This window comes from Lycorma delicatula, chromosome 2 (assembly GCF_047948215.1).
Source record: "Lycorma delicatula isolate Av1 chromosome 2, ASM4794821v1, whole genome shotgun sequence".
NCBI classification, from domain to species: domain Eukaryota; kingdom Metazoa; phylum Arthropoda; class Insecta; order Hemiptera; family Fulgoridae; genus Lycorma; species Lycorma delicatula.
In genome coordinates, this window is record NC_134456.1 from 159,165,786 (window position 1) to 159,179,614 (window position 13,829).

The 13,829-nt window shown below is 30.3% G+C and overlaps 2 protein-coding genes across 2 annotated transcripts in view; one reads left to right on the plus strand and one right to left on the minus strand.

Annotated features, from left to right (window-relative positions):
* The window catches only part of LOC142319359 (uncharacterized), a 58,824-nt gene that overhangs the window by 33,629 nt on the left and 11,366 nt on the right, over positions 1–13,829 (minus strand). Inside the window, exons 2-3 of the mRNA XM_075356561.1 lie at positions 8,572–8,668; positions 1,464–1,674 (exon numbers count right to left, since the gene is read on the minus strand). Of these exons, the coding sequence (XP_075212676.1) occupies positions 1,464–1,674; positions 8,572–8,646 (286 nt within the window). The 5' untranslated portion in view covers positions 8,647–8,668. The remainder of the gene's footprint in view (positions 1–1,463; positions 1,675–8,571; positions 8,669–13,829) is intronic.
* On the plus strand, positions 4,409–5,746 carry LOC142319809 (proton-coupled amino acid transporter-like protein acs). Its single transcript, XM_075357487.1, has one exon. The coding sequence runs from the start codon at positions 4,409–4,411 to the stop codon at positions 5,744–5,746; it is 1,338 nt and encodes a 445-aa protein (XP_075213602.1).

Below are 13,829 nucleotides of genomic sequence, written 5' to 3' on the forward strand. Positions count from 1 at the left end.
ATCATGTAGATAATTCACCAAGAGGGCGTGGTCATCTGCCAATTGCGGTTAGGACATACCATTCATTGCTACCCATGGGTGTCTGATGTATCAGAAAACTCACCCTTCTGTGAACAGTGCAACTGCTGCTTGACTGTGCACCATATCCTTGTGGATTGTATATGTTATGCAGCCTTGCATTATAAACTCAAATTGCCATTAAACATTTGTTGTATCCTGGGCATTGTTGAGCCCCATGAAATATAGTGGGCATTAAAATCTCCTACTATTAACAAAGATTTTTATGGTGACTGCAGGGATGTGGGTAGCTTAGTGATATCCTTGTAGCTGCTACCCCATTCTGCATTGACACCTATCAGTAAAGGCAAAGCCTTGTGGACAGGAACTTTTGAAGGGATCCCACTCATGATGGATTCACTGGCTGTAATTATTGACTTCTTGCTATTTCTAGTCAGCTTTAAAACAGTAGCAGTGAGCGAAGTAACTTGATCAGATAACATCTAAACCAACTTTTTTTTAATTCAAGTTTTTGTTTTTTTGACCCGGGCGATAAACATGAAAGCATTTTTCACTTGGGTCAAAATAATAACAAGAGGCTCCTTCTCGGATATTAAAATATTAGTAAGATAGGGTTAAAACTAAAATGAAAAGATAGTAATAGTAATAAAATTGAACTAGTAAAAGAAATGCAACAATTAGGCTAACATATGTAACCTGAATAACAAAATAATATCAATGTTTATGACATTTATAAACAATAAATAAACGATAAATAAACATTTAAGGGTTAAATCTTATTAAGTACATTAATTCTTCTTAGTAACAATATCCAGTCTAGTACATTTTTGTCATTTCCTAGGACGTGCTATACGTCCCTCAACAATTTAAATTTGTTACATAAGGTAGCAATATACGCAGTCCAGAAGAATGTGGCGCACAGTCAAGCAGCAGTCGCATTAGGACACACAGTGGTGCACTCTCTGGTGACATCAGGTATGCATGAGAGGCTCTGGTATGTCCTAATTGCAATCGGCACAGGACCATTTCCTCTCAGCAAATCTTTCTGCATGAAGAGTCCCATGGTAACACTGTGAGTTTATTATCCACTACAGCAGTCCAGTCACCTTGCCACCTTCTTTGAAGAGTATGTTTAATGGAATTAATAAAATTTGTAGTAGTAACTCAAGAAAACCAGTTGGCTACATGCATAATCCGTTCATTACCCATGATTACTACATGGCTAGGGATCTAGCAGAAATTCACTTGTGTGTTGTGATGATTCAGCTCAACAATTGTATTATGAACTTTTATGAAAAGGATAAACAGAATATTTTAAACACTGAAAAGAAATAAAAAAGTTTAAACTAATTTTTATTTTGAATTATAAAATGAATCTACTTCAACAGAAATTCACAGAATAATATTAACTCAAGAGATTAATAATTATATAATTTATCACTAACCAGCAAACGTTATATGCAGTGTAGAGTACTCTCTTTCAGACAGTGGCATTGGTGCCAATTTACTTACAATACTATCATTCCATCTTTTCCACCCCACTTTAAATATTCCGATACGATCACGTTGCGAAGGTTGGACATGTTGAGTTAAAGTGTAACGGCAGTGAAGATCACAGTCTATTGGGTATATATCAGCAAGTTCATGAAATATTACCTTAAAAAAATGAAAATAAAACTCTACAGATGTAATACTAATATTATTACAGCACTGCTATAAATACATTTTTTCCTAGAAATTAAAACTATTATTTTAGTCTGAAATTTGCATTTATTGAAGAACTTTCCATTCAACACAAACTTTAAATAAAATTTACATTGTAACTTAATGTTAATTTTCCAGTATACCTATTTCAAAGTTGGTCCTAGAGCATTATTATGCTCTATATTAAGTATAGTGTTATGTAAAGGATAATACATCCTTTACATAACACTATACTTAATATTATATATTTGGTGTAACTGTTAAATAGATAAATACATAAACAATTAATTCATTTAATTTTCATAATTAGATCCACCATATAAAACGTTTTTTAATATAGTATTACTTTAAATTAAAATATCAGTTTCTAAAATAGAGTGGATTGATGATTTAGCATAATCTACTTCATCTAGATTTGAATTAAATAAAATAATCTTAAGACTACTTATTAAACACCAAGAATAACATAAACATTTATACCAACGTTTTTCAATCTTTCAATATTGCGATCCAATTTTCAATCATAATTTTCATCGCGCCCCCTTCCATACAATAACAATGTATGCAATAATAATTTATTTTGAATGTTTTGACGTTAAAGCTACACTACCACCTCATCATAAATCTTAGAAATTACCATTAAGTAGATTTATTGAAATTTGGCAACACCGATCCGCTGCATTGACAAAACCAGAATTGATGCCTCTCTAATGCTCTCTGTCTTACATCCACCATATCAGACATTCTCACGGCTTCGCGAGAAGTTCCAATTTGTCTCATTGTGGAACGTCTGTGCAAACATGTATAAATGCTACACCTCGTTTAATTCCAGTCAGTCTCAGTCGAGTCGATCCTTCTATCACTATTGAATCTATAGTGAATGTGTATGTTGTAATTTGCATGTTAACAGCAATTCACAGTATTAAATATTCACTGCAGTAAATTTAAACAGAATCATGGATAAATTTGTAAGTGCGTGTAAGCAAGCATTAGACAATAGTTAAACATCAACAAGTGTACAGAGCGTAGTTCCGACAATAAAAATCAAGAAAATATCCTCAACAATACTTAAATTTTGGGTTTACCACTACTGAAGTAAATGAGAAGAAAGGCCCCTCTGCATGTGATTTGCTCAAAGATTTTGGCAGCAGACAGCATGAAAACTAAAACCTTAAAATTACTTTTGGAAATGTTTCAGTGAGTACATTAACAAACCCTGAGAATTCAAAATAAAATCACATGAAAACCAAACACTTTTAAAAAAACGTTGTCTGTGAATAAAAAAGCTTTACTTGCTTCTATCAAAGTTTCATATAAAATAGCCAGATGTAAAAAGCCTCACACCACTAGTGAATAGCTTATTTTGCTAGCTGCAATGAGATTATAAACTATGTTTGGAGATAATTTTACCAAAAAATTGCAGTCCATAGCTCGATTTGTTTTCTTTTTTTAGCAGGTGAAAAACTCTGTTGCACTATCATCACCCGAACATGATGAATGTGCTTTAAAAAACTAAATTTTATACACAATTAAAAATTAAATAAAAATGCCCAGAAAACAAAACATGAAATATAAACACAAAACCTAGAATAAAAAAATTAAAACATAATAAAAACTTAAAAGTAGAAATTTAAAAACAAAATCAAAACAAACTAAAATATTAAAAACAAAGATAAAACAAAAACTTAAACTAAATGTTAAGACACAAAAACATACAAATAGTGTTATAAAGAATAACACTATTAAAAAGTTTGTAAAATATTAGCACCCCGTAGAAATAAAAACACCTGGTCCAAAACTTCTCATTAAACGATACTGCTGCTCATCAAATTGTTGATATGGCTGAAGATGTGCAGCTCAGCTTTTTGGGTATTTGCATGACAAAGTGTTTTCAGTTCAGCTTGATGAGGCAACAGATAGCAGCAATAAAGATGCTCATTTCACTTTACTACCAGATTCAAGGTTAGACTATCCTTACATATCAACAACTTTTATACTATCCAAGCATAACAACTTGGTTTCAAATATAATGTACTACTTAATTTTATAGAAAAAAGTAAACATTTATTTAGGCATATGTAATTACTTAGCATAATAAAGAAATTGGTGAATACAATATATGATGAAATAGACCAACACAAAACTATTAACTAGTTTTTGTTTTTAATAATAAAGAGCCATGATTGTTCCCAAATTTTCAAGTAAGGCCGAAATAAAAGTTTAACCAGTTTTTTATGTTTGAAATAATACAGTATTCTCTGAACTCTATTGCAATTCATTACGAACCAGAAGGTCCCAAATAAGCAATGATCAAAAATAGATAGGCAAATATAAATGAGAGTGAATAAACATTAATTCTGTTGGGTCCATTCAAGAGTACTTTTCAAGGCACATTTCAAAATTGCTGTTGCTTAAGCCCAATATATTTGTCTGAATTAGTCCAGTCCTAACACCAGTTCAATCTAGACTACTCAACAAATGGCAGGGATAATAGCGAGTCATTAATACATTAAAATAATTGCTGGTTAGTCATGAACTGGAAATGAAATCGTAACCTATTTAAATACAATACTAAAAAATATATAGGAAGCATTTGTTACTATGGATACGAACAGTAAGTAATAAGTCATTTGGGTTTAAAAGACTCTACACAAATTCTATGCGATAAATTACAACAAAACGGCAAATGGCAAGAGTAGATGATCATGAGACAGGATCATCACTACAATATGAACCATCTGAACACAGAAGAATACGATATCCAACAAATTATATAGAAACACTATTTCATCTGTTAAAGGCAAGTATTGGAACAGGGATATTAACTATGCCTAACGGATTTGCCAAAGCTGGATATGTAGTTGGTTTCATTTCTACACTACTACTAGGAGCTATATGCATTTACTGTATCAGACGACTAGTGCTAGTTCAGTATGAATTATGCAAAAGAAGAAAAGTACCAAGTATGGCTTATCAAGAAGTTGCACACTTTGCAATACTAGAGGGACCACAATGTCTAAGAGGTTTCAGATACATGAGACCAATATCAAATATATTTCTAGTGGTATTTCAAGTTGGAATATGTTGTATATACCTATTATTTGTATCAAAAAATGTAAAACAAGTAGTAGAATATAATACATCATTCAGAAGTGAAATAAGATCATATATTCTCATAGCTGCACTACCAACTTTAATTGCATCTTTAATAAATAGTTTAAAAGTTCTAGCAATATTTAGTTTTATAGCAAATTTGACAACATTTATTGGGTTTGGTATTATCATGTACTACGTGTTTAATGACAGACCCGACTTTTCAACTCTGTCAAAATTTGGAGATCCAAAAAAATATCCATTATTTGTTGGAACAGTAGTGTTCTCTTTAGAAGCAATTGCTGTAGTAATGCCACTGGAAAATGAAATGAAAGATCCATTACAATTCACAAGTCTCTGTGGTGTTTTAAATGTTGCCATGATTCCCACAGTAGTATTATATGCGCTGGTTGGTCTGTTTGGCTACATGAAATACGGAGACGATGTGGCAGGGACTATAACACTTAGTTTACCCGATGATGAAACATTATCTCAAGTGTGTAAATTGTTATTAACATTTGCAATATACGTGACATACAGCCTCGCTTTGTTTGTTGCATATGACATAATATGGAAAGCATGGTTTGAAAAAGAAAATCTTGAAGAAAATCTTGAAGAAAATAGTAAGTGGGTTACATTCATATGGCAATATATAACAAGAGTATTACTAACAACTATAAGTTTACTGTTAGCGGTAATAATACCAAATATAGAGCTCTTCATATCACTTGTTGGATCACTTTGTCTATCGTTTTCAGGAATAGCATTTCCTGCACTGTTTGACCTCTGTACATATTGGAATAAATACACAGGTAAAACTTTCATTTTATTTTCTATGAAGTGCTTTTCCATAATGATTCTTGGTATTATAATGTGTATTATAGGAGTAACTACAAGCATTCAAGAAATCTATGTAAATGAATATTCTTAGGAATATTGAAGAGAAAATATACAAGAAAATGAAAAAAAAAACATAATAAATTAACCTGCAATAATCAAGTTAAATTGACATAAAATAAATAATTATTACTTGAAGTGCTTTTTCATAATGTTTCTTGGTGTTATAATGTGTATTATAGGAGTAACTACAAGCATTGAAGAAATCTTTGTAAATGAATATTCTTAAGAATATTGAAGAGAAAATATACAAGAAAATGAAAAAAAAAACATAATAAATTAACCTGCAATAATCAAGTTAAATTGACATAAAATAAATAATTATTACTTGAAGTGCTTTTTCATAATGTTTCTTGGTGTTATAATGTGTATTACAGGAGTAACTACAAGCATTGAAGAAATCTTTGTAAATGAATATTCTTAAGAATATTGAAGAGAAAATATACAAGAAAATGAAAAATACTTAAAATAAATTAACCTGCAATAATCAAGTTAAATTGACAAAATAAATAATTATTACTGAAAACTTAGAATTTTTTTTAGTGTTTAGAGTGTCCTTTTAGTTATAGTGTTAGACATAAACTTTTTTCAAACTCTTTTCATAAGATTTAGACATCATTAAAAAGTTAATGTTTAAGTAACTAAACTTTTATAAAATACATTGAAGAAAGAAAAAACATTCAAACCATACATATGAAAACTAATTACAAAGAATGAATGAGTTATAGTACGTTGTTCATATTCAATAATAGTAATAGAAAATACTTGATCCCTAAATACAGCCCTTCTAAATTAAAAATTACAAACCTGGAAAAATTTTGAGTTATAAAATATTTTTCACTAAAGATTAGAAATCATACAAAACCAATTAAATGGGGACTACATAACTTAAAAAATAGAAGCAATATCAATACTAAAGCAGTAAGGTAGGAAAATCATAAATTAACCACTGATAAATGATACTAATTTACAACTACCAATTTAATACAAATACTATAGTAATGATACTAATTTAAATTTACATTATCTAAACATTATCTGATCTTTTTTTCAACTTTTACGACTTTAGATCAAAGAAAAACTGTCATTATTCTTCACTGACGGAATGAGAAATCTGGTTCACCATTAGCAGAAATGTGTAGCTGTAAATGGGACTGTACAAAAAATAAAAGTTTTTGTAGCATATAACACTTGTACTTTAATCCCATATTTTCATCTGACTACTTCTTTTCATTTGTAATTTATGAGCAGTAACTGTGCATTATATTTCAGCCACCCCTTGAAGAAATAAAAATACTCTACACCACAATGAAGAAGATACAATTTTAGAACAAAAAATTTTAGGTTAAAATTTAAGGATTTCAGAAAATCCACATTAGGAAATAAGGTTGTAAATGGCATAAAATTTTACTATAATACATGTTTTTTTTTTTTTTTTCTACTGCAAGTTTTTTTTTTTAAAGAATGGAAATCCTTTCTTTACAGTATATAGTACTGGTTACCTAGACATGTCACCACAATTACAGAGAAATATGAACAAAAAATTTATTTCGTTAATAAGGTACCACTAACATTCCATCATGAGGCAGTTTGTCTTTCTCAGTCGCTGTATTTGAAAACACACTTTTATTTTATATTTTTTCCTGTATGGACTCACAAAACGTTTTTTTTCTAAAATCTTATGAAAAATTTAGTACTTTGATCATTTAAGTTAAGAATAACAAACTTAAAAGAATGCAAAATGAGAAAAAGATTTGTCAAAATGATAAAATTAAATAAATATATTAAAATTTTATTTTATTTCAAGCATTAGCTATGACCAATAAGTATGTAAATAAATAAACTTAACAGTAGCAGTTTACAAGCTACACTTATTACATTCATAGAAACAGTAACATTTTTTCTGGGCCCAGAACAAATTGTCGTTATCACCACCCAGACACAATATTACCATAGGAAAAGATAAACCAAACTTCAAAATTAAGTCATATAAAAAAAAATAGTCACAAGACACAGCATTACGGATTCCACCATACCACTGCAATCTGAATCCAATAGAACTAGTGTACAGTCAAGTAAAAGGATTTATATTTCAGAATAACAAAACATATATAAATTAGTGGATGTAAAGGTTTTATTTTAAAAAGGTACAGCTGAGGTAATGGCAGATAAGTGATGGAAATGTGTTGCAAGAAGAAAAAATGTGGAAGACAGATTATTTTGTTAATACTGAGATTGATAAATGCATTAATTTTGAAAATGTCTCCAAAGATTATATGTTAGTGAAAATGAAGGATGAGGTGTTGAGGTGATTAGGTGTTGAGTGGAGGATGTGATTATTTATCCAGTGATCGGAAGAGAATAAAAAAAATAAAACCAACAAAAAATGTTAGTAAATCAAAGTATTTTTTAAATTATTTTATTCAGTAAATAGTATTTCAAGGTTTGTTTAAAGCACTTAAATTATTTACAAACCTATTTATGTTTATCATTTCATTAAACCATTATTTTTTTTGTATAGTTACTAACTGCGTATGACAATTACTGCTGTAACAATAAAACAAAATTACCACTGAAGATAACTTTAGTATATTTATCAATTTATAACCTCTTCTTAATTTAATAGTATATACTAAGCAATAGGCAAATATTTCTATATTATTAACGTTAGGAACTAAATCAGGCAGTTCACATCTATCTGATTTAGTTGATTGATTTATCCCAAACACCTGGTTTATACTTACTTACTCGCTTGGCATCTGTTTTGTTTGCTATATTCTTTTTCACAAATTAAGACCTATAAAATATATTTGTGTCAACAGGTCATGCATGCATAATAAAATAATTTATTTTAAATACCTGTCCAAACTGTGAACTTGTCAGTGACAAGTCATCTTTTACACAAGAATCACAATCATCTTGATCAGAATCCATTTTATTTTTGCACACTGATTTCCTACAAAAAAAAAATAATAAAAAATAAACACACAAACCCACGTCAAAACAAAAAGAACTACAATCTAAAACATTCGTTACTAACAAATATCAGAAAATACTGCAAACGGAAATTTTGCCAGTTTCTACATAGGTATAGTAATAAGATTTTTATATATCAAGCCAAAATTAAAAATTAAATTCTTGCTTGAGATTGTGAAACAAATCTTACTTCATATATACAGAATGTTCATTTCAAGGTGGCCATCCACCACTAAATTAAACTATTAACTATACTGGAAAATATATTAACCTATGAGAAACTTTAAATTGATATTTTAACATTTTATCTTTTTATATTTTTTTTTAATATCATTACAACAAATATATTATCAACATATCTTATGTTTTGATACAAGTTCATAAAAAACCAGAATTGCACCTTGCACCCCACAAACGCACAACAATCTAAAAAAAATTAAGATATAAAAAAAACAACTATTAAAAAAGTAATCTTCATTATTCTACTGTATATATCAAATTCAGCATCTGATAAGGTTGCCAACTGCTAATCTTTTAATGTTACATTGTTACAGTCACTAAAATTATCTGAATTTAAAATTGACCTATAGTTGTATACATTAATTTAACACTCAATTTCACACACTGCAGATCACACAATGCCCATAAATCATATGGTCTGTATCATGTATAAGTCATAAGAATATTTATTTCAATCAAGTATCCAAATTTATACATGCACACAATTCTTGAATATTGAGTTTTCACATCACTAACAAAAGAATTACATAGTAACACGCCAACAAAAATAGAAAACTGTGTAATACTACCCCACAATATCCATAGAGACCTCAGGACATCAAACCATGTTCTACGCAACAAGCATAAAAAATCTTGAAAATCTTTGGCATAATTTAAGTGTGAACTTATCATCAATCCTTTATCTGTAGATGATTTAAGTTTCAATTCACAAATATAATTATTTTTAACTCCATAATTCGTCTGTCCTAAGTCTTGCCAAAATTGCAAACTTTTTAGTAATTTAAAATTACAAATTTGTGGATGATATTCATATACCAGCAGATGTGCAACACCATTATGCATACTAGATTATCCAATACCTTTCATTAATTTGGAAATGTACCTTACTGGCCAAATAACCATAATGTTATAAATACATAAGGAATTTTAGGTTTTTCAAATGTAGCAGCAAATAATTATTTTATAAGACAACTACCATTTTTGGTAAAATATAACATCATTAAAGTTATTCTATGCAACAATGTTTTTCTAAAGCTAATTCTTAAACACTACAACCAATTTTAAAAATAATGTTTTCCAAGTTTTGGAAAAAGCTTTCATTGAATTTAAGGATAAAGTACACAACCACTTATGACTTTCTAGTCTTATTTTCTTCTTTTTTTTTTGGGGCGAAAAACATTTATATATTATCATCGCCTGGAAAACAAAATATGAAATACAAATACAGAATCTAATAGAATAACAAAAATTAAAACAAAATAAAAGCTTAAAGTAGAATTTAAAAACAAAATAAAAACTAACTATAAAATATTAAAAACGAAGACAAAATAAAAACTTACAACATGTTAGTCACAAAAAACATACAACTATTATTAAAAAAAAACAAATATGTAAAATATTACTTAGCACTCCGGAGAAACTAAAACACCTAGTCCAAAACTTCCTTATTATTGCCCAGGATTTGACAAAAATTTCTGGACAAAATTTTCGATAAGGCTGCATAATGTATGCATTCCACAACAATGTGGCGCAGAGTCAAGCAGCAATTGCACCATATGCATACTGGTGCATTTACTACTGACATCAGCTACCCGTGAGTAAGCCTCATATGTCCTACCTGCAATGCATAGAGGACCACTTCCTCATGATGAATTTTTGTGTATGAGGAGGGCTATAGCAACACAGAACCTTTTATGTGCAAGAATTTTTTTATTTACTGTAGTCATCCAGTCAGCTTGTCACTTTATACAAGGAGTGAGTTTTGCACAGTTAATAAAGTCAGATGTAGTAACACGGGTAGTGAAGCAGGGTTGATTACATGTGTCTTTAACAGTAGAATCTGCACGTTCATTACCCAGAATCCCCATGTGGATAGGGATCCAGCAGAAACTCACTTGTGTTGCGATGGTTCAACTCAGCAATTGCGTTGCGCATTTTGATGGCGATAGGATGTCTGGAATAAAAGTTTTCTAAGGATTGAAGAGGACTACACAAGTCACTGCAAATAAGGATATTTCGGTACTTATATTAATATTCTGAGCCTTATTTAAAGCGTATAGTTCAGCAGTAAACACACTCGTAATACAAGGTTAGGTATTCTACTCTTATGTACTTCTCTAGATCCAACGGTACAAGTGCTACAGTCAGCTGACCGTGATAAAATTCATTAATTATTAGATATTTGGGAAAAATTTTATTTTATTGGATGATTCAGATTGGAATGAAAACAAGAAATTTAACATTCCTGCAAGTACCTTTTCATTTGAAAAAAAAAAAATTGTTTGCAATTAATAAAAATTAAAAGAAAGATCTGCATTTCAGAAGGACTCATGTACAGAAAAAAAAATCCAAACAAATACAGAACAAATTGAAAGGCTTTTAATTTACTATAAGATTACGTAAGGGCTGTTTGATACCAAAAAAAACGACAGAAGAAACTGAAAGATATATTAGCATTATTCAATGTCATAGCTGTGAGTGATTGCTTGCACATCCAGTAAGTCAACCGACTCAGTAACCAAATTGCTCTAGAAAAACAAATAACATGTACACAACCCTGCTATACTGATCAAATCAAGGCTATGGCTTGATGGCAAGGCTATGGCTGATGAAAATCAAGACAGAGGCTTTAGTTTTCAAATGGATAGCAAAAGAGGCTAAACTAATCACAATTTTCTTTCATAAATCATCTAAAATGTTGAAATAAATTTTCTTGTATAAGATATTCAAGAAAAAAATAATTTACTGGTCAATACAAAACTAATTATTGGTGGAGGTTATAACTGTTAACTGTAGGTTCATCATATTACTTGAATATTATCATTAACTTCTACAACGAGAATGTTTTCACTGTTATGGTGCCTTCAAACTTTAGAAGATATTTTTCTGAGTCTACTGAGGATGTCATAAAATAAAAGAGGATGTCATAAACTAGACAACTGATGTATTAATCAACAAGAACACTAGCAAACAACACTGCAGAAGTTATAGCATCTTTACATACTTATTTCCCATACAAATGGGCTGCCACAAATCTACATAAGAAATTTTATAGCTAGAATAATATAAATCTTTAATATCATTCACTGCAATACTTTACACTGAATGCCAAAGATGATAAATGGTATTTACAGAAGAGAACACACTCGTCTTTACAAAGGTGGGGATTTTGAGCATCAATTACAAGTTCTCCACATTAATCAATAGTTTTCGTTTAAATTTTTTTGTTAAAAGTATTTTTTTTTGTTAATAAAATAAATTTACAGACAGTAATTAGCTGTTTCTTTCCTCAAGGTAAAAGAAACCATGGTCTAATTTGTTTAATGGAGATCCATACATTCTTACTCTTTTTGTACATTGTTTGAGGATAGAGTCTGAATAAAACTTACTCCAGGTTGTACAGGATTCCTTTGCTGAGGAATTTACTGTATTCCTGTTGAGTCACAGGAAAGGGAACTTTCTGTTCAGTACAAGATATGGAAACAACATTTCTTGTTTCCATATCTCCTGATACATCTAAGGCTTACAACGTTGGTCAAGGTCTTTTCAAACTCCCCAATTTGTTGGTTTTTTCAAGAGGACCAACAACCATCAAAAGATTGTTATTTAGGACTGCCATATGGTTACTACAAGTACTGATTTAACGGACCACTCCAGCATTGCCCACACGTACTTTTTTCTTTTTCCTGTTTAGCCTCCGGTAATTACCGTTTAGATAATACTTCAGAGGATGAATGAGGATACGTATGAGCGTAAATAAAGTGTAGTCTTGAACAGTCTCAATTAAACCATTCCTAGATGTGTGGTTAAATGAAACCCAACCACCAAAGAACACCGGTATCCACGATCTAGTATTCAAATCCTTATAAAAATAACTGAATTTACTAGGACTTGAATGCTGGAACTCTCGACTTCCAAATCAGCTGATTTGGGAAGACACATTCACCACTACACAATCTGTTGGGTTAAGCCCACACATACTGGAGCTAGGGCTTCATACAAGTAAGTTTACCCTGGTGCTCAGAGAGCATCATCCAAGACTCATTTCATAGAGCCATCCACCCATTGGCACAAGATTCCACATTGGGTTATGGTTGCATTTCATAGGTGTTGCAACACCACAGAGTGTACATGTAAGAAGAAACCATGTACAGTGGTTTCTTCTTGGGTTGCTGTGTATGTGTGTATGTTGCGTAATTTGTATGGTGCATGTGGTGTGATGTATGTATGATGTAAAAGGTTCAGCAGCTCTGTGTGAAGTAGGAAGAAAAGCTGCATAGCTTTTTTGACAAGGTCGGTTGAAATCTCTTTAAACTGCCGGGTATATTGTTTATTTTCAAGTGGACCAACAACCACCAAAAGATTATTTGGAACTGACATTCAGTTCCCAGGAGTACTGTCAATTTAATGGCCACTCCAGTAGAGCATTCATGTACTGCAGCTAGGGCTGCATAAATTCAGTCGACATTTGGTTAATAAATTCTAGTGTTCAATTCTGTACTCTGCTTTAGGTTTCAACCCACATTTTCGCTAAGTTTTGAATTAAATATTTTTGCATAGTTAATTATAAGAATCAGTATCAGTAATTGTGTGTGCCACTCCGTGCTACATTAGTTCGTGTTAATGATGTTGTATACTTCAGACCATCTGTATACAAATTTTTTTAAGTACAAACAATTAGAAATAGCTAAATTTTTTTATTTAAACTTTTAGTAATATTAAAAGTTTAATTAAACAAGTTTAGAAAATTTTTTTTAAATTTTAAAATTAACCGATTAAGTGAACATTTATTTTATCAGAAAAAATTTCATCATTAAAAAATATGTATAAAACTAAATTTAAAAACTTGAAATTACATTGAAAATGAAAATATATTCTTAGTTAAAACATTTTTTTTCAGC